At 42.4% G+C, this 21,153-nt stretch overlaps 1 protein-coding gene across 20 annotated transcripts in view; it reads right to left on the bottom strand.

Annotated features, from left to right (window-relative positions):
- caska (calcium/calmodulin-dependent serine protein kinase a) overlaps nt 1–20,933 on the bottom strand; it is a 161,575-nt gene extending 140,642 nt beyond the window's left edge. For 5 of the 20 annotated variants that reach the window (XM_082509340.1, XM_082509333.1, XM_082509337.1 and 2 more), the window contains exon 1: nt 19,895–20,923. In XM_082509340.1, coding sequence (XP_082365466.1) covers nt 19,895–19,953 — 59 coding nt within the window. In that variant the 5' untranslated portion in view covers nt 19,954–20,923. Of the gene's footprint in view, nt 1–19,894 lie in introns of all 20 variants that reach the window. The other 15 variants (XM_082509345.1, XM_082509350.1, XM_082509338.1 and 12 more) reach the window with 11 other exon arrangements.
- Between the last annotated feature and the right edge of the window lie 220 nt (nt 20,934–21,153).

Genomic DNA, 21,153 nt, shown 5'->3' with positions numbered 1-21,153 from the left:
GGTATTAACATGCCATGATTAAATTAAGTGTTTTATGCTGGTTCAGTCGCCTGACAACAGAAACACTAAATAGGGAAACAACATAATGAATGCAGTGATTTTTCCTCTTTATTTTCAAATGAACAGGCCATTACTCAGTTAGTGCAGTGGTTGCTGTACTTCTTAAAATTACTCAGTTAATTGAGTCACTAATCAAGAAAAATGCACCTCGTTCTCTGGCTGCAGCTCATCAAACCTGAGGATTTGCTGCCTTAATTTTCCTCTGTGTTACGCAACTGTGGCTAAAACATTTTGGTTGGACTCTGGGTAATTCTGTTTGACATTTTTTGAAAAACTCCTGAAGTTTAATGGCTAAACATGAAGTAGTGCTGATGAGCAAGTGGAAGAGGGGAACGAACAGATGTTTAAAGAGACTATTTAGGCCAGTTTTTGCCAGAATGGAGCACATGATCTCAGAATCCTGAAGGCGGGCCTTGTTAAAGTTAATGCGAGCTAATGAACTTACTGTGACAGCACTGAGCAGCTCCTTCAGTGGGAGACTGCGGCACCCACGGTGTGGGACGGAGAGATTTCGCAGGTCTTTCCTCCCCACTGCTGTCAGACTCCATAATAAAGACTTTAACTGATCAAGCACACACATCCATACATATGCAATAATACTAAGTGCAATAATCCTTTCTGTCATCGTTGTATTTTTACTCAGTTGTATATAGTATTTGTATTTGTATTCTATTTTTATCTTATTGTATATTTATTTTATTTTATTCTACTGTATATAGTATTTTATTTTATTCTATTCTGTACAGTTGTGTACTGTATTTATTCTTATTGTATTCTAATTTTTGCCTCATAATTTTTGCACTGTCCACTTCCTGCTGTGAAAAAACAAATTTCCCACGTGTGGGACTAATAAAGGTTATCTTATCTTATCTTATCTTATCTTACATTTCCCTCCATAAGGTGACTGAGTCTGATTGGAACAAAAAGAAGGAAGCTGAGTCTAACCCAACTCACACCAAGCTGCTAGATCAGCAAAGGACCCTTTAATTCAAAACCATATTTCCAAAGCGTTAATAAAATCTCTGTGACCTGTAAGAGCACTTCCAAGTGTCACAGGTGCCCAGTGTAGAGCTAACAATATCTCCAGTGTGTTAGTGTGAGGGAGACTGTGACAGATAGATGTCAGCTCATCTGCCACAGGCCAATCCCAGACACTTAAGGAGTTTTGACAGGTGGGACAGGATGGCAGGTTGCCTGAAAGTGCCAGGTGAAGTGAAGACTGCTACTGTCTGCAGCAAACATGACAACAAATCTCGGAGATGTAGGATATTTGTGCAGTTTGTGATACATGAATCACTGATTTCCTCATCAACTCCTTGCCATCCAAGCCGCTTGGTTATTATTCCTGTACTCACTGAGTTACTGCAGCATTTAAAGACAACCCCACTTTTATCTCTGGCTACACGGACATCAGCAGCAGAAGACCTTCCTTTAATTTCAGCATCTACATCATCATTGCATCATTTACTATTGCTTTTTTTTTTTTTTTTTTTTTTTTAAAAGAACAGTGGGATGAGAAAGGGAAAACCAGAAAGACAGAAAAGAGATAAAAAAAACTGTGAATGTCCCCCCTGCAGGTCTTTTCTTAATTTGTGTTAAGTAATGTCATGCAGTGAAACTGTATGAATGTGCAAATGTGAGGATGTGAGAACGTTTTTCTCAACAGTATTTCAATGTGCATAATTTCACAGAACCTTGAAGGTCACAGTCTACACAGAAGCGTGGGCCTTCCTGTAAGTTTAGGGCCTAAGGCGTCAACTGTTTTATGCAGAAATGAGAATATAGCTGAGTGCTATTTAGATACAATTACATATATTGGCTCAATGTGTATAAACACTATCACACAGTGGGCATGACTGGGGACAAACCCAAGCCACAGACATCAGCCTGCACAAGCACACACTTCTTCCTCCTCCAGTGCTTTAGCAAACACACACACACACATATGGCAGAAAAGGCGCTACTGAGAGATGAGCAAAAACCCTGCCTTACTGTCTGGCCAACCATATGGAGTTTGTGAGCATGTAAGTGAGAATGTGCGTATGTGTGTGTGTGTGTGTATGTATATATGTGTATGCATGTGTGTGACAGCGGACTCAGGAATGTGCGATGTTTGTTTACCAAACAGAGGGCTTGTGAAGAAGCAAAGTGTTTAAACAGCATGTGCTCCTCTCAGTTCAAATGCCAGTCCTCAGTATGTTTACCTGACACCAGCTGAGCATGTGCCAGGAACACACTCGCACAACAAGCCAGGAGCACCGCTTGGTCAGATGCTGTGGCAGAGGTGAGTTCAGAGCTTTTCAGGAAATCCATGGGGGGGGGGGGGGGGGGGGAGCAGTGCCCATTGTGGCTAATTTAAATTTGCAAGTAGTTAATATTAGCTTACCAACACAGGTAATACCAGATTATATATTGGCAGCACCAGTGTGAGCACGAACTTTTATATAGTTCCATAATTTAATGGTCCAAATCTTAAACTGCTTCTCACAAAGACAGCTGGAGATATTTGCATTTTAGTTTTTTCTGCCATTTCCCATGACAAATCACTTCAGTCACTCACTCATGCTTAGATGAGCGGTTCTCAGAAAGCTGAGTGTATCCTTAGCTCTGTCCTCCCCTTCATCACAGTAATTCTCCAACTGCCTGCATGTGACGTCTGCAGGGAACATCTGGAAATGTTAGCTCCTGGGTTACACAGTCTATGAGCAGGCACTCTCCCAGTATAGCTAAACCCATCACTTTTTCTGTTGTTGCACATGTTGGGAAGAGGCAACAAAATGAAGCAGCCTACCACATGTGTGCAGTCATTCATTGCACATTGTCTATAAATAGCAGTTCCAGCTGCATCCACTTGGTGGAAGGAAAATAAAACAATTTCTGAATTGCAGGCTCAGTTTTTCTATGGGTAGTTTCAGACCAGAGATGCAAAACTGAGAACACGTTGGAGCTGGGAAATGGATCTGAAGACTTCATTCAACAGCAGCATTTCAGCTTTTTGTGGTTTTTGTTTCTTGTTTTGACTAAAACACAGCAGTCAGTTCCCTCTGTAAAGTTGCACTAAGCATAGCAAGAGCCAGTATTAGTGCTTAGCTTGGCCTGCTGTTTCCTGGAAGTTTTTTGTACTGTAGTGTTCAGCTGTTCACATTAAAGTTTGCTAAAACTGTTGTTGTCGAGGAAGAAAGAAGCACTGAAGGGGGTCGAAATCTTGGGTCCCTTCTCACATCTGCACAGCTGGCAGCTAATGTGGATGTGACACACAATTGGACACAAACTCCCTTAATCCAGTGCTGGACAGCTGTATGTGGTAAATGGTAGATGGCCTGGTTGTTATATAGCACTGTTCTACTCTACTCGAGCACTAGTCTGCATGCCAAGTATCCTTGGGCAAGATACTAACCCCAAGTTGCTCTTCGATGCATGCATCAGAGTATGAATGTTAGGTAGGAAGCACTGAAGCTTAGCTTAGAAGAAAGTGCTTGTGTAAATGGGTGTGATTGGGTGAATGTGGCATGTTGTATAGAACGCTTTGAGTGCTCTGGGAGAGTAAAAAAAGCGCTATATAAGAATCAGACCATTTACATTCATACAAGCACTTCTTTCTATGTGCTCCACACATTCACACTGATGAACGCATCAGGAGCAACTCAGGGTTCAGTATCTTGCCCAAGGACACTTTGGCTGGAGCAGCCAGGGATTGACCTACCAACTACCTTATTGGCAGATGAACTGCTCTGCCAGAGGTGTGAATGAAGAAGCTTCTGTCTGTTTAAACATGGCATATTTTTTTATGGACTGATGTCCTTATGTTTGAAAAAAAAAAAAAAAAAGCTTCCTTTTAAGAAGGTTTGGGGCCCATAAACACAAATAGAAATAGGTGGATTTGGTCATTAAAGCCCCTTTTCCATTATAACCTACTCGGATCGCCTCGCCACGACATAGATCGAATGGTTTTCCTCCGGTATAACCTGACGTCCATGGTTGTCATCATAGGAACACGTCCGAACATCCCATGATGTAATTAATATGCGACACGAACACTACAGAAAAGGTGGACGTCGAAGCATGATTGCTCCAGCTGCTCGGTCTGTGGCTTTTTGTCAGACTCAGGGAATACAGCATTGGGGGGTTTTTTAGCCAGTTCCCACGTTGCCGGGTTTAAAAAAAAAAAAAAAGGCGTAATTAAAAAAAAATAATTCCTAATTCATAAATGAGACGTTCTCATGACTTACTGAGTGATGCTACTGACCAGCCAATCGGTGGCATGCAGTCTGATGCTGTCACATATGAGTACCTACTCAGATTGCTCGGAACCCCGGGCAAGCAGGTACTAAGACTGTATCTGGTACAAGGCACTATGACCTAATGGAAAACTCTGAAAACCTTGGCAAACCAAGACGAGTTGATCCGAGTAGGTACTAATGGAAAAGGGGCTTCAGCTTTCCGGTTGCACCCTCCTGCCTTTCAATTACTACCCACTACTTCAGTGTAACCCGTTAAATAAATGGGGGGGGGGGAAAACAAAACAAAAAAAACATGCATATGCATCCTTCACACGAACTCTGTGGACTAGAAAGAAGTATTAGAGCAAGAAGTTTCTTGGTTTGAACTCTGGCTGAGCAGCGTTTGCATGCTCACCCTGTCCCATGGTGCCAAGGTATGGCCCAATTAAACTTTACACCACTGATTAGATTTATATTATAGCAACTGTATTGTTTCATAATCTTAATCTTATAGTTATAATGGCAGTATTCCTTAAAATCCATGATGATAACACTAGCTAACACTCCCTCTCTCATCTCAGCAGGTGATTTAAAGGCAGCTGCAACACTGCTGTCCTCGACCAGAGAACAAGCTGGTGTAATCATGCCTCACGCAGGCATCCTCCTCCCCACTCCTCCTCCCATCAATGACTCATTCTTCCAGAGTTCACCTGATCTCAACTGAGTTTCTCATCACTCCCGCTCAACCAGCCCCAGCAGCAAACAACTAGGAGGTATAGTCAGAGGCCGGAAGAGAGGGCAAATATTTGAGAATGTGTGTGAATGAGAATCTCTAGCAGTCCATTTCCTCTGTAATGGTAAATGGACTGTATTTGTATAGCTTTACTAGTCCCTGAGGACCCCAAAGCGAGGACCCCACCACACATCCAGTCATCCACCCATTCACACTCTGGTGATGGCAAGCTACATTGTAGCCACAGCGACCCTGGGGTGCACTGACAGAGGAGAGGCTGCCAGACACTGGCGCCACCGGGCCCTCTGACCACCACCAGTAGGCAACGGGTGAAGTGTCTTACCCAAGCACACAATGACCGAGACTGTCCAAGCCGGGGCTCGAACCGGCAACCTACCGATTACAAGACGAACTGCCAACTCATTAGCCACGATCGCATGCATCCACGAAGCACAAACGCATCCATAATGGATGGACAAAATAAACAAATAAGCAGTGATTTAACACTACAGGCTCCTCACAATGAAGAGCACACTAGTCCTGGAGAAGGTGAACACGGTCACTGAGTGTTTGTCACATTCATGCTGCTGTGCATGTGCGCCTTTAGCTGACAGATTTAGATGAGAGATATTTTGGAGCATATTTCCTCACCGCACCCGCTCACAGGGCATACCCATCATGCTCCAGATGGTAGGGCAGAGAAGGCCAAAAAAAATGACAGTGGTGCCGTTCTTTTCCACCTTTCCAAGGAGTTATATGAGCACTTGTATGGAAGGGATGAGTAATGACAGCTCCATTTAAGCTACTGACAGACAGAGAAAAAGGGAACAAATAAGAGCTGAGACACCACACAAGGGCAGCAGTGGGAGTGACACAAAAGAGTCAGAGAGCCCACGGTGCGTGGAGTGCTGGTGTACGTGTGGTTCAGTACACATCACGTGGCTTTTAGGTAGGAAGAGAATAGAGCTTCCTGATAATCCATTTATCATCCTGAGTGGGACAGCCGAATCATGCCACCTACTACTCAAACTCAAGGCTGACCATCTTGAAAGGAGACAGACGAGACTGATGCAAATATGACACCAGAGTTTGGACTTTCCAGAGTAGTATTATTTTGTGGTTCAGCGATTTTTACGTATAAAGCACAAAGACAGAAAACAGGAAACATGCTGCCAGTGCACACTTGTTGGCTTTTGAGGATTTACTGATTTTGAAGTGGCATTTTACCTGAGAGCAGAGACACTGAACAGGAAGCCAGATAAAGGGGTAACTAAGGTGCTAATTGTGCACTGTACTGTGAGATTGTGGCAACTTGAAGTAAGACAATGTGGTTTTCCACCAGGCTCCCTTCAGCAAGTCTTGCTCTGTGCCTCTGATACCAAGTCCCCCTTGTAGTTACAATGGGGCTGGGACACTGAGCATGTGTCACCCATCTGTCAGACAATATGTCAACACAGCCATAACACCCCATGCTAAATGTGGCTGCAGCCCGTTAAGACCCTCCACATTGCTGCTCCTCCAAATATTAAAAGCCTCCTAACCTCCACATTATCACTTTACCTTCATCTCTTTCTCATCCATCTTGTTTTTCATTTTCTTCCGATTTCTGTGGGTGCAGCCACATTCAGCGGCTGACTGCTAAACATCTTCCCAATATACAGCCAGCTGAATAAAACAGACACACGCTGAAATCTAAAGATGTAATATTCATTACCTGTGCCTGACAACCACGTGTACCATAAACTGCATCTCATCTTCCACCATTATAAATATTTAAACTTAAATTTAAACTACACCACAGCCATGGGCTACAACAGGTCAACGGGTACAGGGTGATGTCCAGTGGGAAAATTAGTGTTTATGAACGTGCATATATAAAAGGCGCTTCCAAGTATTGGAATTCAAGGTGATTCACGAAAGCCGTACTCAACAGCATGGCGAGGAGGTAATCATTATAGATTTATACATAGTTTCTTTGATGGCACCTTTTGTCAAATGATAAATAAAACAACCATTAGAAGAACAGAGAAATCAAAACAGAAACTTATGTATTTATAAAAAGTTGTATTTGTTTTAATATGTGAAATCAAAGTAACACATCCCTAATGCAGAATGACATTCATCCATACATCCATAACATCCTTGATACTATCAAGTGTATTGACCCTTTCTGTTAAAAACATAATGACATTTTGTAGAAGAAAACAATTTACCCTATAAAATGCACGTTTTGGGGATGTGGTTAAACAGAACCCAGCCATTATAAACTTCCTCTATGAAGTAGAAATAGAACAAAAGTCCAAAGAGCAGGAGTTCTTGAATATTTATGTTCTTTGGTTTTAAGCAGTCTACTCTTCATATCTGGTTAACACAATATGAGGCCGGCGTGGATGTGTGGTTGAATAGACCCCCAATTCTCCTCCGATCTGATATGGAAATATATGTGAGAGCAGGGTGGTTTTAAAGGTACCGTCTGACAAGCAGTTCTGGCAAAGTATCCTGCCTCCTTTTTGTCTGTGCATTTCAAGTCAACTTTCATCTTCAATGTTCATCTAATCAATATCCACCATTGTTTGGGTGGCAGGGTGGCAAGAGTGTGATCAGGGTTTCTCATTCTTCCAACCACACAAGCACTTCCTCTCTCAGGTGCCCGTTATTACCATTCAGACAAAAGCATGTTAAACACAGAAACAACACAGACTAATTGAATGAAATAAATGGAGCTCATCTATTCTCATTTACACTGGGGCCACCATCAGAACGTATCAGACTGCACATGCAGCCACAGAGCACAGGCATGTGAACATGCCGCACATACAACACAAACACAGCTTGTAGCTATACAGACGTGTGTGTGTGTGTGTGTGTGCGCGCGCGCGCACGCGTGTGTGTGTAGTCAGGTATGAATCGGCTACAGTGTAAACAAATTAAATTGGCATTTAAGCCAGATGCTGGAACAACTGGATGCACTAAAGTAAACACAACCAGCTTCATGTGACAAGGCCCATCACAAAATCAAATATGAAGTGAAAATCGGTTGATCTGAATGGTAAATGCTAATGTTTTAACTAACGGCTATGTAGATCTTAGACACAAATTCATACTCATCCCCCAGGGCAGCAAAGCAAGGTAGCTCTGTGTGTGTTTGTCCAATTAACAGTTTTAATGTAGTAGTAACTTGTTAGAGCCTAGAAGTCTTTATAGGTTTGTAAAGAATTAAGTGTCAGACTAACAGACTCCAGGATCTGACTACACATAATAGTGGCAGACCTGCAATGAGCTAGCTTTACCAGGTGCTTTGAACGTTGAGTAATTTTCTGAATGAATTTCTAAACTTTTGCAGCAGTATTTGGTCTTCCATGTTTTTCCTGTGCGTACGTGAGTTTTCCCGAGACCTGGTAGTGAGAGCAAATTCACTTTCTTTTCTTATTGTTGATTGGGGCTTTGTAGGTACACTAATCACCACCTTCTGGTGGAAGTGTTACATCCCACCTGTGAAGGTAAAAACTCTCCCAGTTTTTTTGTTTGTTTGTTTGTTGTTGTTTTTTTAAAACATTGACTATTCAAATGATTTAAAAAGAAATTCATGGCCACTCTCCTGCTTATTAAGAAAACACATTTAAATGATAAACTTTGTCTCAACCCTTGTCAAAATACTGAATTTATGTCAATATATGCTCGCCTGGGACATTCATCTTAAATGAAACTCAAACACATATAAAAGGTGGATCTGAGTTTGTTTGATCAACAGTGATCCAACAAAGAATGAATTATCAGTTGCCAAAGGTCATTCCTACACTAAGGTGCAGCCCTGTAATTCTTTGTTTACAATTCAGCCATTTAGCAACAGCTTTTTCTGTTTCACTTTACGACAGATACATGAATCACCACTTCTATCCTGTTAAGTGTTGAGACACACAGTACATTTAAATGAATCAACACAGCACCAGCTCACTGAAGAAGAGAAATGCAAATGTTTTCCACCTCCACCTGACTTGAAAGTATAAATTTCTTCTTAATAGACCTGCCTCGCTAAATAGAGGTTAATTAAATAAACCTGCATTTTGCACACAGCCATCAGAGAGACAGTGTGAAGAAGAGAAGGATCTGAGAGACAGAAAGCACATAAGGAGCAAAGTGGGCTGATATTTAACTGTAAAGTTAATGAGTAATTCTTGTTTCTAGTCATGTAGCTCTATAGAAACACTTATAGAGCATTAGCTTAATACAGCAGGGGGGGAAACCTCATGTATAACAGCAGTATATCAGCAGGCTTTCATGTCCATCTCCATCAACCACGGGCCTGCCACTAAGAAGAGAAAGCCTTAAGGCAGGAAACAGTTTGACTTCTATCCATCTAACAGAAATTGCTGTGCACTTGACAAAGTTTTCAGCAGTTTGCTGCAACTGAGCCTGGCAAGCCTCGGGGATCCACCCTAGGTCCAGTTCTTTTTCAGTGCAAATTCATACGACCACTTATCTAAAGATGGTGTTAAATTCTGATATCACACAGAGTGTAAAATTACAGTATGTGTGCTAAAGGGCCAAATGTCCGCAGCCTTCTTAGTCTTTCAGCATGTCTGTATTTTTGTTTAATGCTGATAAAACAGTTGGAAGTATATTAGTGGATGATACAAATAAAGAGGTTTAAACAAAAATCTTACTTTTTAATCTATCAGCAATACTGTCAAAGTTTTATTTAGCTCATCTACAATGTTATTTTGAGTGGTCATTGATGTCAGCTACTCTCTAGAGTCTTTTGAGCCATGTTTGGACAAAGCTCTCCAACTCTGGACTGCAGATAGAGTGTAGGTTTTGTTCTTCTCTACAAGTCCACTGTGAAATAAACAGACCACTCCAAGCAGAATCTGCAGTGAGCACGGACTGGCTTACTGAGGCTACAGAGCAACACAAGGTCTGCAGTCCTTCTCACAATATGAGACGACAGTGTTGGAATCCATCAACAGAATAATGAACTGAGTGGAGAGGGAGTTGCTGATTATTACTCTGTTATTGTCATGATGTACACATATCGTTCATGAATTTATTTAATAAAGCATCAATATGCCTTTGCACAAGAAGCCCCTGCCACAAATACACTTCAGTTCCACAGGAAATGTTAGCATCTACTATTCTCTCCAATACAATCCAAAGCCTTTGCACAATCATCTCTCCCAAGCAGCCCCCCCCTCCCCCACCACCACCCTACACTGTCCCCTTAAGTAATCCCCCTAATGCTTGAACCTTGACAAAAATAGTTTGGTTAGTTTTGCTATAATCCTAACCAGAACCACGATATTTGAGCACATCACATGACTCTGAGCTCCTTTAATATGCATGCTAAGACACTATGAGGTACTTAAACACAGCAGCAGCACAGCTTTACATCGTGACCAGCACAGCTCTACCTCTCAGCTCTCATTATATCACAGACACAGCACACATTCCAGGTTCTTGTGATTCTTGTTATGTCTCCCAGAAAGTAAACACATAATGCAGACCTGTTATTTGTGACCTCTGTAACTGTCCTCAGCTTGTGCAATTTTTCTTTGTGTGGCAAGACACTACATCTTAGCCTGAATTATGCAACAGGTAGATTTTGTGTTTTTGTGTCATATATGAAAGAGATGAAAGTGAACACAGATGAAATCACTGCAAAGTCTCTCAACATCTGCAAACCATCTTTAGCACAGGAGGGTTCCCGCTTCGAGTGTGTAAGTCTAACCTCTCTCTTCCTCTATTTTTTTCCTCCTTCCTCCTCCACTGAACAAACAGGACCAACTGTCACTGAGAGCACATGTCAGACATTAAGCCCAGCAGTTTTTCTGATTTAGGCACAGCTCTCATTTGGCTGCTGCAAGAAACCAGTAAACACATTTTTGAGCCAGTGGCTTCTGATAGTCTGTGCTGGTTCAAAGAATGAACACCGTTTTCTGCTACTCCTACAAAAACAGCATAAATGCCTTTTCCCTGTGTGTTACAAGGTGGGTGTTTTATTTTCCTTCAGGCTCAGCTGTAACTCGGGTGACAGTGTGTGCTTTGGCATACGGTATGGAAACTGGTTTAGACTGAGGAGGTCCCCACACTGACACGAGGGCAGTGAAAATAAACCCGAAACAAAAGAAAGGATGTGAAGGTAAAGCTCTGAAATATCACTTACTGCATCAGCAGCTTTTGGTAACTCCAAAGAATGTCATCACCTCTGTAAATGAACCTTTGTGTGTTATAACCTGCTGTTAAACCTAATTATACACACATGAAAGCTCTGTGGGAGGGTATTCGGACATGCGGGTCAGCTGAATGATATTGCATTAATAATGCATTAATGAAGCCACTTTAGCCTTGTTAGCCAACAGAAACCTGCTGTGACCGCAAACTCCTGACTTGGAGGCACATGTGCTCACACATACAAAACAGTGCACATGTTAACTGGTGGGTACGTCTTATGTGACTGTGTGCACTGCCTGCCATGCTTCAGTGCCCTTCATCTGGGACTCAGGGCAGGTATGAGGGACAAGACAGCTGGTTGAACACTGAGGGCCCTCTCTCAACTAAACATAAATCGCTTTACAACAACTTCCTGCTAGTATAGCAGGGTTTTTTTTTTAATTTACTGTTAAATATTCATTGAAAGTCAGATCATTATTATTATTTGTGAATTCTTCAAATCTGGTCATGAGGTTTATGCCCATGTCCAGAGAGAGAGCATGGAATATTATGGTGCTGATGCTAAAACGGTTTTCCTGACGTAAGAGTCTAAACATCTAACAGAAATTGCCGTGCACTTTACAAATTAATTTTTTGCAAAGTGGCAAAATAAATAAAAAGCTATTCTATTCAATGCAACTATTTTCTGTGCAATATGTCTGTGAGGTACAGGCGTCCCATCAAGCTAAAAAACAGTGACCAGTGTTTTCTACACTGTCTTTAATTGTGACTTAACTGTTTGATTTTCTGTGGATACTCCTACCAGACTGGAGCTGATTAGGTCGGCATGCTTACCAAGAAAATTAAACCCTTTCACAATATGTAAAAACAATCCTCATCACTCCAAAAGTCAAACAATTTGCTACCAGCAATTTCCTACGGAGTTCTAGGCCAATACTGCTCAATGCTTTAAATTGTATCATTATTTTCAAATAGGATACAGAATTGGATTATATCATTTATACTGATACGTGCATCTTTTCTTAGTAAAGGTTTATGCAAGTACCTCTGTGCCTCAAACTTGTTTTCAAAGTTCTTTTGCGAGAGAGATAACGTTGCCCATCAATGAATAAGAGCTCTAACTTGACAGTTTATTGGCTTCTGGAAGCATGTTAAAAAATTGCTGTTTTCAGCATCAGACTACAACCAAAAGTTGACATTTTCACCCATCAGAAAATGGGGGTTGCTTGTTTGCTTTGTGGGACTTTTAGATTTTATTGCATTCGTTTGGGGTCAAAAATCACCCATTATAAAATACCACAAAATAACTGTCCAATCAAGGCACCAGCAAATGAACAACTTCTGTGTTCTGCCAGGTAAAATTATTTTTATATCACTGGAGGCTGGTAGATTAAGGTCTACTTCTTCTTTGTGAGAAAAAGCTGGCTGACTGCAGTAAGAACAGTTCATTTTTCCCCACGGGAGGTAAAAGTGTCTGTTATGTGAATGGTTATTGACTTGGTGGCTCCGACTATACTTCTTTCAAACCAGCATGTTTTGGCACTTAAACAGGCTCTTCAACGCGTTCTTTTACGAGTGTGAACACAGCCTATGAATATACAACCCCAAGTCCAATAAATGGACAGTGTTTAAAATGTAAATAAAAACAGAACTGCAAATCTCAAAACCCTTATGTTATTCACAATAGAACACAGAAAACAACAAATCCAATATTTACTATTACATGATAAATATTAGTTTGCTTTGAATCTGATGACAGCAACATCTCAAAAGTTGGGACAGGAGTAACAAAAGACTGGAACCGAAGCAAAGTGTAAAACTGTTCACAACTTTGAGACATGTTGCTGCCATCAATTTCAAATTGTACATTTTTATCGGTTCAAACATTTGATGTTTTCTATATTACATTTTTCAAAATGTAAATTAAAAACAGAACGCACAATGTCCCAGGTTTTTTGGTATTGGGGTTATAGTGATAGACCCTAAGACAGCTGATCCTTCCAGAATGAAGAAAAGACACAAACTAGGAAATATGGAAACCAAGAAAAGGAGTTTACCTTAGAAATGTGTGCAAAATCTAGGCACTTACTGCACTGAAAATGATCATCCTCCTTCTTGAATACCAGTGTCTGTGATGATAAACACACGTCTTTCTACTAAGGAAATTATCCAATGTTTTGAAGCCAAGCAAATTAAATAACTGTTGACAGCAAGTTTAAATTCCCATTTTAGACAATTTCCAGGCAGAACATGCTACCATGTCACTTGTAAAGCGAGCCAGGAGCCAAGAGTTATAGAAACATTTGAGATCTTCAATCCAAATTTCAAGGCACGGCAGGAGGATGAGCCTGTATGAATGTTTTAGTCCTAAAAGCAACTGCTAAGGAAAGTGAAATACTCCTGCAATCTGACAACAGTGAAAGTGACCACATAAAAACAGGCCTCTCTTTCGTGTCATCTCAAGAACATGACTGATTGCTCTATTAGTAAAAAGGTCAGGTGGCACGTTTTTTCCCTTCCCACTATGCAAACATCTGGAAACAAGAAGTACAAAGAGGTCCCTAGAAAACAGCTTCATTTATGCTGCACTAAAGTACTGCTATGCATACATGACACCCCAGTGATGTGAAAAAACATCTGTATTTAACCTAAAATGAACCTGTGACTCCATCCATGCCTGTCAGACTGAGTGTTTAGTAGAGAATAGGTTGTGTCTACCCTAAAAAAGCATTTTTATTTATTTATTTTTTAGAAACACAAGCCTGGAATGCAACACTGAAATATGCAAGATCCATTTATCTTTTCAGAGTGGGGCAACAGATAAGAATCTATCCAATCCACTTTAAAGTGGGCAGCTATTGGTGGTACTTGGTGTCTTAAGATTCAGGTCATTAGGCTGAGGGCATTTCAAATATTCATCAAATGTTGTTCACCCCCCATCAGTGTTTCCTTTACTCTCAAATAGGGCTGCCACAAACGATTATTTGGATAGTCGACTAGTCACCGATTATTTTTGCGATTAGTCGACTAATCAGATCATCATCCATTGGACGTAAAACGTACAGCTTATTGCACCAGCAGCATCTGGTCTAATATAACTATCATTAGTATACAGCTTTAAGTGTTTAAGGTCTGTGCTAACTAAAAATAAAGACAAGATGATAGTTTATTAAATTTTAATGGAATTTGCAGATTGTTTCGGTGAAGTTTAATAAACTCCTTGCTATCTAAAATATAACAGGACACCGGAGTAAATTCTGGAGCATCTCACACTTCTGATAATCAGCTGTCTGCTTGATGTTTATTCAGCTGTGTAAAAACTATAACTTTAATCTCAGCCAAACCGATTTACTCAGGAACAAATAAAATACTAAAAAAAAAGCCAAACAATAACATTGTTAAGTTATCTAAGTGACTTATATATCATGTTTAACCTGAGTAGCGAAAGACAGCGGTGGGTTTGAAAACGATTTGCCAGGAGTCCGGTGTTCTCACGGCGCTAGTGAGCCTAGCCCCCGGCTCGCTATCGAGCTAGTGGGTAACAGACGTCTCTGAAAACGTCGGAGCGCTTTTTAAAATATGTGGTGTCCTGATAAACTGAGCAGATATTTGAGGTTTACACAGCTACATTCTCGCCTGAAAATATGTTAAACGTTTATTTTGTGACCCAGAAAGAATAATAAGAGTAATATTAAAACTAACTAGCTGCCGCCATTGTTGGAAACTGAGCTGGGCTGCGCTATGAATTCTGGGACACAGCTTCTTCTTCTTCGGGGTTTAACGGCAGCTGGCATCCTTGTACATGCAGTGCTGCCATCTTCTGTTTCAGTCCGTTATTACACTCTTAAATCCTACTACTTATTCCTGCGTCTTTTGGGATCTTACAAAGCTTCAAACGACGCGTCGACTATTAAATTAGTCATCGACGATTTTGATAGTCGACGTAATCGTGACTAGTCGACTAATCGTGGCAGCCCTACTCTCAAACAGAGGAATACCACTCGAAGAAATTCTACATCTCAGTGTGAAAGCCATACATGTGACCACAAACTAGGCATTCTCCAGGAGGCAGCCATTGTGTGACATCAAGAAACCTTGTTCTTGTGAGGGTGGTTTCAACAAGATAGCAAATGTAGTTTTATTTACATAGGGCTGCACATGTAGAGCTGCTAGGATCTGCTAAGGGTGTTTTCCCCAGCTTGATGAAGACAGATAAATGTTTTAGTGGTTCAGAGCAAGATCTCTGTTAAATCATCTATGTTTAATTGTGCATGCGGGAACCAGCCTTTCAGCAGATATTTCCCTCCAAAACCCGACAGAGAGGCAAAGATCACATAATACAAGCTGCCTGCATATACACACAAACAGTGCAGCAGGCATAGGCCCTGGAGACAACACTATGAATGTATTCCCACAAGGCCATGGTCCCAATTCAGTCACAACCATTACTGTTGACACATTATAAAATTGTCAAAATGACCTTTTTTGGTAATTTGATGTTATTCTCTACCTTTTGTTGTCTCCCAATTAAAATGGATTTATCCCCCCCCCCAGCAACTGTGGCATCACCCATTTCTCTCTGGACTATGCAACTTGAATCCTTCTAATTAAAGCCAGCTAAAAGAATTAAACGCTAGAATTTCATCTGCGAAAGCTTGGCCGTAAACTCCTTGGATTGCCTGCACTGCACAGCAGCTCAGTTTTTGTCAAATTATTCTATTAATATGCTTCAAACACAGGTCTTAATGTCTCACTCAATAACTTAAACTCAATGAAGTGACACATAGCAAATAGCTGTTGTGTTGGGAAGCATGTCAACAGTAATACAAGCAATTTTTTTTTTTTTTTTTTTTTTTTTTACTTTGGGGGAATAATCTTTGAACTGTGAACCCAAGTGCCATTAATTCCCATTATTAGAAGGATGCCTTTTGAAATGCAATTTTTCTGACAATGTAAACAAAGCAGCGTTTGACCTACTGACTCATAGCCCATGGGCCTTGCAGTGCCATGACTGTGTTTGTTTCTTTGTCATACCCTTCTGGCCAATTCATTGATCCACACTAATACTGCCCACCGGTCATTCTCAACATTAGCTAGCAGAAGCTAGCCACAATTGTAACCACTTAATAAAACCAACCACAAGGCCGCGAACAACTCAACTCCTGTAGGGAATGGGTCTGTCCTGATCTAGGTCAGCATTGCACATGCTTAATTAACACGGGTAATGTGGGGGGGGAAAATCCACAAAACACAGCCTCTAAAATATGTAATTAAGTAATCTGGTTAGTTGGAGGAAAGTGCAAGGACAAGGGAGACTTACCGGACCTCCTTGTTATTACCATAATTCCTTCCACATGAAGCAGAAAAGGTCTTCAGTAAAACAGTGAACTAGCAGGTATTTCATTCCCTGTGGGTTACAGAGCAGTGGCACTTCACTCCATGAGGCGAATGGCACACATGCACAGGAGATGGAGCCAAGCCTTAGGGCTAAAACTCCCTGTCACCTCTTTTTTTAAAAAGGACACATAAGACCACACGACTGCAAGAATTGACAACAGGCACCAAACACACACAAACTTTAACACACACCTCCTTGGGCTGAGAGTTATAATGACATTCAGGCTTTGTACAGCACCCCCGAGTGTCCTCCTAGGCTATGAGGTATGCAAATGGAGGGTAATTTGTTTTATTCACAGTGGAGCGGATCGGCTCCACGGTGATGTATGTTCTAGAACAATATCCACTGTTGAATCCACAGCAAGGCCAAATATTCAGGACAGGAAGCCCATTGATCAATTCAGCTGGGTAATATTAGCTCCTGTTTCGGGCTTCATTAACAGAGGAGATGTCAGAGCACACACACCCTATGGTTCGCTGCATAAACTCTCAATGGCCTGTGACTGTGGCATCGGTGCTGTTAATACAGCGCAGACCACACCGTGCAGCTACAGCATGACATCATAGGCTGGATGCATTGAAATTAGCATGTTTCTGTTGTCATCAAGCATTAACTGCAGTACAGTTTAGAGCTGCAAGGATTTAAAAAAAACAAAACAATGGTAAATAGCCTCTTCTTTGGAGTCCATTGTTTTATGCACACTGCTGTGTTATGCCCCCTGCCATGAGAAACACAGGCACACACGGACAACTTCTTCCAAGGATGAACTCGGAAAGAGCACGGCCCGAAGGCACAGGATGTCTCTTAATGTGTGACTCAAACTAATGGACTGCCTCCGTCTACTGTGCCCCTGCCCTCGCCTGCTCCCTCGCTCATCCCATCTCCAACGCAGCCTCTCTTTTCTCATCTTCCAACCCAAATTTCCTCTGCTCCTTCTCGTCTTCCAGCCCCAAACAACTCTATTTACTCCCTCCTTTGCCCCATCCTTTTGTTTTTATGCCTCAGAATGCAGTAGCACAGAAGGCGGGATCAATGTGACAGCAACAAGACAGATGTACACACAATGCACTCACGCACGCATGGGTGACAGGCTTTTGTCCGAGGTCAGCATGCTTAAGAAAAAAAATAAAATGAAATACAAGCGTGGTACAAAATTTTCTTCAAACAATGCACGTTTTCCAGACCATCCCTAAACCTAACAAAGCACACGATCTGGGACACACACAGTGTTATCTGAGCACAATTCAGAATAGCCTATTTTTAGGCTATTCTGAATTGTATGTGGGTCTAACCCTGCCGAAAACACACACACACACACACACACACACACACACACACACACACACACGAGCATCCAGGGTGTCAGGCTTTTTAAAAGTCATGCCTTTGCTGACTGCGGTGTCGTCATCTGGTTGGGTTTTCCTCCAGTCAAGCCTGTCTCTTTCAGGATGACAAGCCGCAATTGGTGCTTCAGTGGAGACTTAAAAAGAAGCTGTGGCTGCAGCAGCCCTCCACACGGAGAACAGCAGGTCGGCTGATAAAAGGGCCGCTGTCTCTCCTCATGCAAACTGTAAATCACAGACTGTCCGAAACACTAAGGAAGGGCTGCGCTTTGCAAAACTGGGGGCGAGTGTGTCTATGTGCGGCTGACTCAAAGCCGCTTGTCTCAGATCCTGGCTCAAGATTTTTAATGATTGTATTTTTTACATGAGGACAGGAGGATTTTTTTTTCGGGGGGGGGAGGGGGGGGGAGTGAGGGAGAAATTGCTTGTGACTGTATGGGGATAAAGAGAACACACTCTGTGTTTTCAGGCTTGCCTAAACATGTAGTGCATGCGCTGCAGGTCTTATCACCCCGTCACACAGCCAACCATCTCTGTGACACAGCAGAAGTCCCATAACCAGTCAGCCCTGCCATGACTGACTGACTACGTCTGCCTGGGCCTGCCAAGCAACTGATTCACACGGCGCTTCTGTTTGTGCGCCCAATGAAGTGCTTCATTCAGCACCAGACGTTTGGATGACACACTCAGTTATTCAGAGCAGAAACAGTTTTTCCCCTCAGATTCCCACTACTCAACAAAACAAAGCAGCCGCTTCTCTTCTCTTACCATCCTCAGTTCCTTTATGAAGCGCTGCAATGACAAGTTGGGAAGCCCCAGGCATGCTTTTAAGTGCTGCAGCCATTAAGACAAGCGAAACTGAAAGACCATGAAGGTTAAGGACTACAGAATCCAGATTGTTAGATTGGAGGAGGAAAAGAAAGAACCGGACCATCTATTTGGTGGGTAGAGCTGGTTATTAGTAATTTCAACAGCAGCATGGAAACATTCACAGCCACACCTGCCTTCACACACTGATACCATCAATACATTCTGCTTGGTTTGCAACAGATTATAATTACAGGGATAACGGTTAATGATATACCCAGCTTTGTTACAGCCAAACAGGATTACACAAAAGTAATTACACCAAACTTTGTGAAATTCCAGCCACATTTAACAACGAAGATATTATCTTGAGAGTTTAAAGTGGTCTTACTGCTCATTTATACTGCGACTGTAACAGTCCCAGAAGATGCAACAAAAGCCTCGCAGTTTTTATTAATATAGTGTGAGCATAACGGCTCTTAAATATTGGATCCCATTCCTCAGAAGGGTAATTAGAAATACAGCTTCTCTGTGCAAAAACATTCCCAAAATGCATGCACTGCTATCAGCTTACCCGTGCAGGGAATGTTACTCCCAAGTAGTCTGGATTAGACCTTCGGTCACTAACGCTCGCCAGATGTGCGGACAGCATGACTCATGGATGGTGTGTGCCCTGCCCTTTAATCTCTGCAGCAAGTTGACAAGTGCCACCAAGTCAAAGCACAGCCGCGTAGCCAAGTAGTGCGTGTATGGGCAACTGTAACACACAACCCACGCAGGCACAACGGCTCTTTAGCTTCATCTGGGAATAAGGGCGATAAAACTTGGTGTTATGAGCTCGTGGCATCATAAAGAGACAATTACATCTCCCGTGATAAGTTGTTTCGGGGGAGGCTTGCGCCTCTGTAGAACGATATAGTGCTACATAGGGCGCAAAAGTAGGATTAGGGTCTGTTTACGTTCACTTCTGATGACCAAGGACGCGCCATTAGTTCCTACACAAATATTGCCACGCTTGTTGTGGGCGCGCACGGGGACGCTTCAGGCTGCGCGTGCAGGAGCGCGTGTGCCAGATCTTCAGGAACATCAGAGGGGGGCAATCGGAAAGCCAACGAGAAAAACTGCAAAATGACAACAACAAAAAAAGCAGCAGAGCAACACTTACTTGCCGATGACCTCGCAGAGCTCGTACACATCTTCAAAGAGAATGTCGTCGTCCGCCATAGTCCGACCCCGGTTGGGGAAAAATTATCCACCCCCCACCCCCCCACCAAAAGAAAAAGAAATGCGTCCCAAACCTCAATTTATGGTCCTAAAAGGAGTGCTACGGGCAGACGACAGTGTCAGGAATAACTGACAAAACGCCGCTCGTGTCGCCAGCAGCAGGGTAAGTCGGGAAAGAGTTGCAAAGAAAGGTTTCCAAATCCCAGTTGTTGCCTCCTTCGTCGACCCCCTGTACCCGCTTCCCCCCAAAAAATAAAAATCCCCCGCTGCGAGTGAACCGGCACAGGGAAGAGCTGCGTATTCCAGGGCTCTGCCCCGCCTTTCCCGGTATCGTGCCCCCCCCGTTTCAAAAAGCAAACCTCACAGGGTTGTCAAACAACATAGTAAACTACTTCACCAGCGTGACAATCCCCGTAACGACGTAGACATGGTCACCGTTTTCAGTGTTGTGCTGACAGAGGGCGAAACGAGCCGGTAAGGCAGTGTTGTGCATCAGGTTCGGGTTACAGCGCTGAACCAGGTGGGTTACGGTTATCTTCACATCCCAAACAGCTGCGGGTTTACTCTTCAGTGTTTTCGGGGGTGTGCGCGCGCATATACACAGAGTCCTCTTGTAGTGTAACGGACGACCTGGTTCAAGTCCTTGGCGTACAAAACCACGCGCGTCGCACTCCTCGTCTTTTACCTCGGCTTGACAAGACTTTGCAGCCTCTGGTTTACCTTTTATTTCTTCCCACTATCGCCCGTTTGGCCCGGACGCTCAGCTCTACAGAGCTTCCAGAAAACCAAGCTCCTCCTACACGGGAGTTATGAAACTGCTCCCTTATCCTCCATCTTGGCGCCAAGCCTTTCCTCGCGGTTCCCCTGTCAGTTTAATAGGCTTTGAGCCAATATGGCGGACCGGTGGCGCCGTAAAGATTTCTCTAAACCCGCAGTTTCCTCTGGACTTTTTCAATGGAGTTCCCACCCGGAAGCGAGTAGTATGAATGAAGAATGTTCGCAAATGTTAGGAAGTATATTATTTAAGTTGAGTATTCAAGAAGTCACGTCTAACTTTTTTCTTTAATGATTAAAGGTACATAAAGCTTAAATTTGTCAAAGAATAATCAGCAACTATTTTTGAAACAAATTTTCTTCTAAAAAAAAAAAAAAAATCTAACTTTTTTCCCTAGTTGTCCGGGCTGAGCCTGTGCCTAATTG

The sequence above is a fragment of the Aulonocara stuartgranti genome (assembly GCF_965226115.1).
Source record: "Aulonocara stuartgranti genome assembly, chromosome: 16".
NCBI classification, from domain to species: domain Eukaryota; kingdom Metazoa; phylum Chordata; class Actinopteri; order Cichliformes; family Cichlidae; genus Aulonocara; species Aulonocara stuartgranti.
Note: the sequence above shows the minus strand (reverse complement) of the source record. Positions and strands in the feature narration are given on the sequence as shown.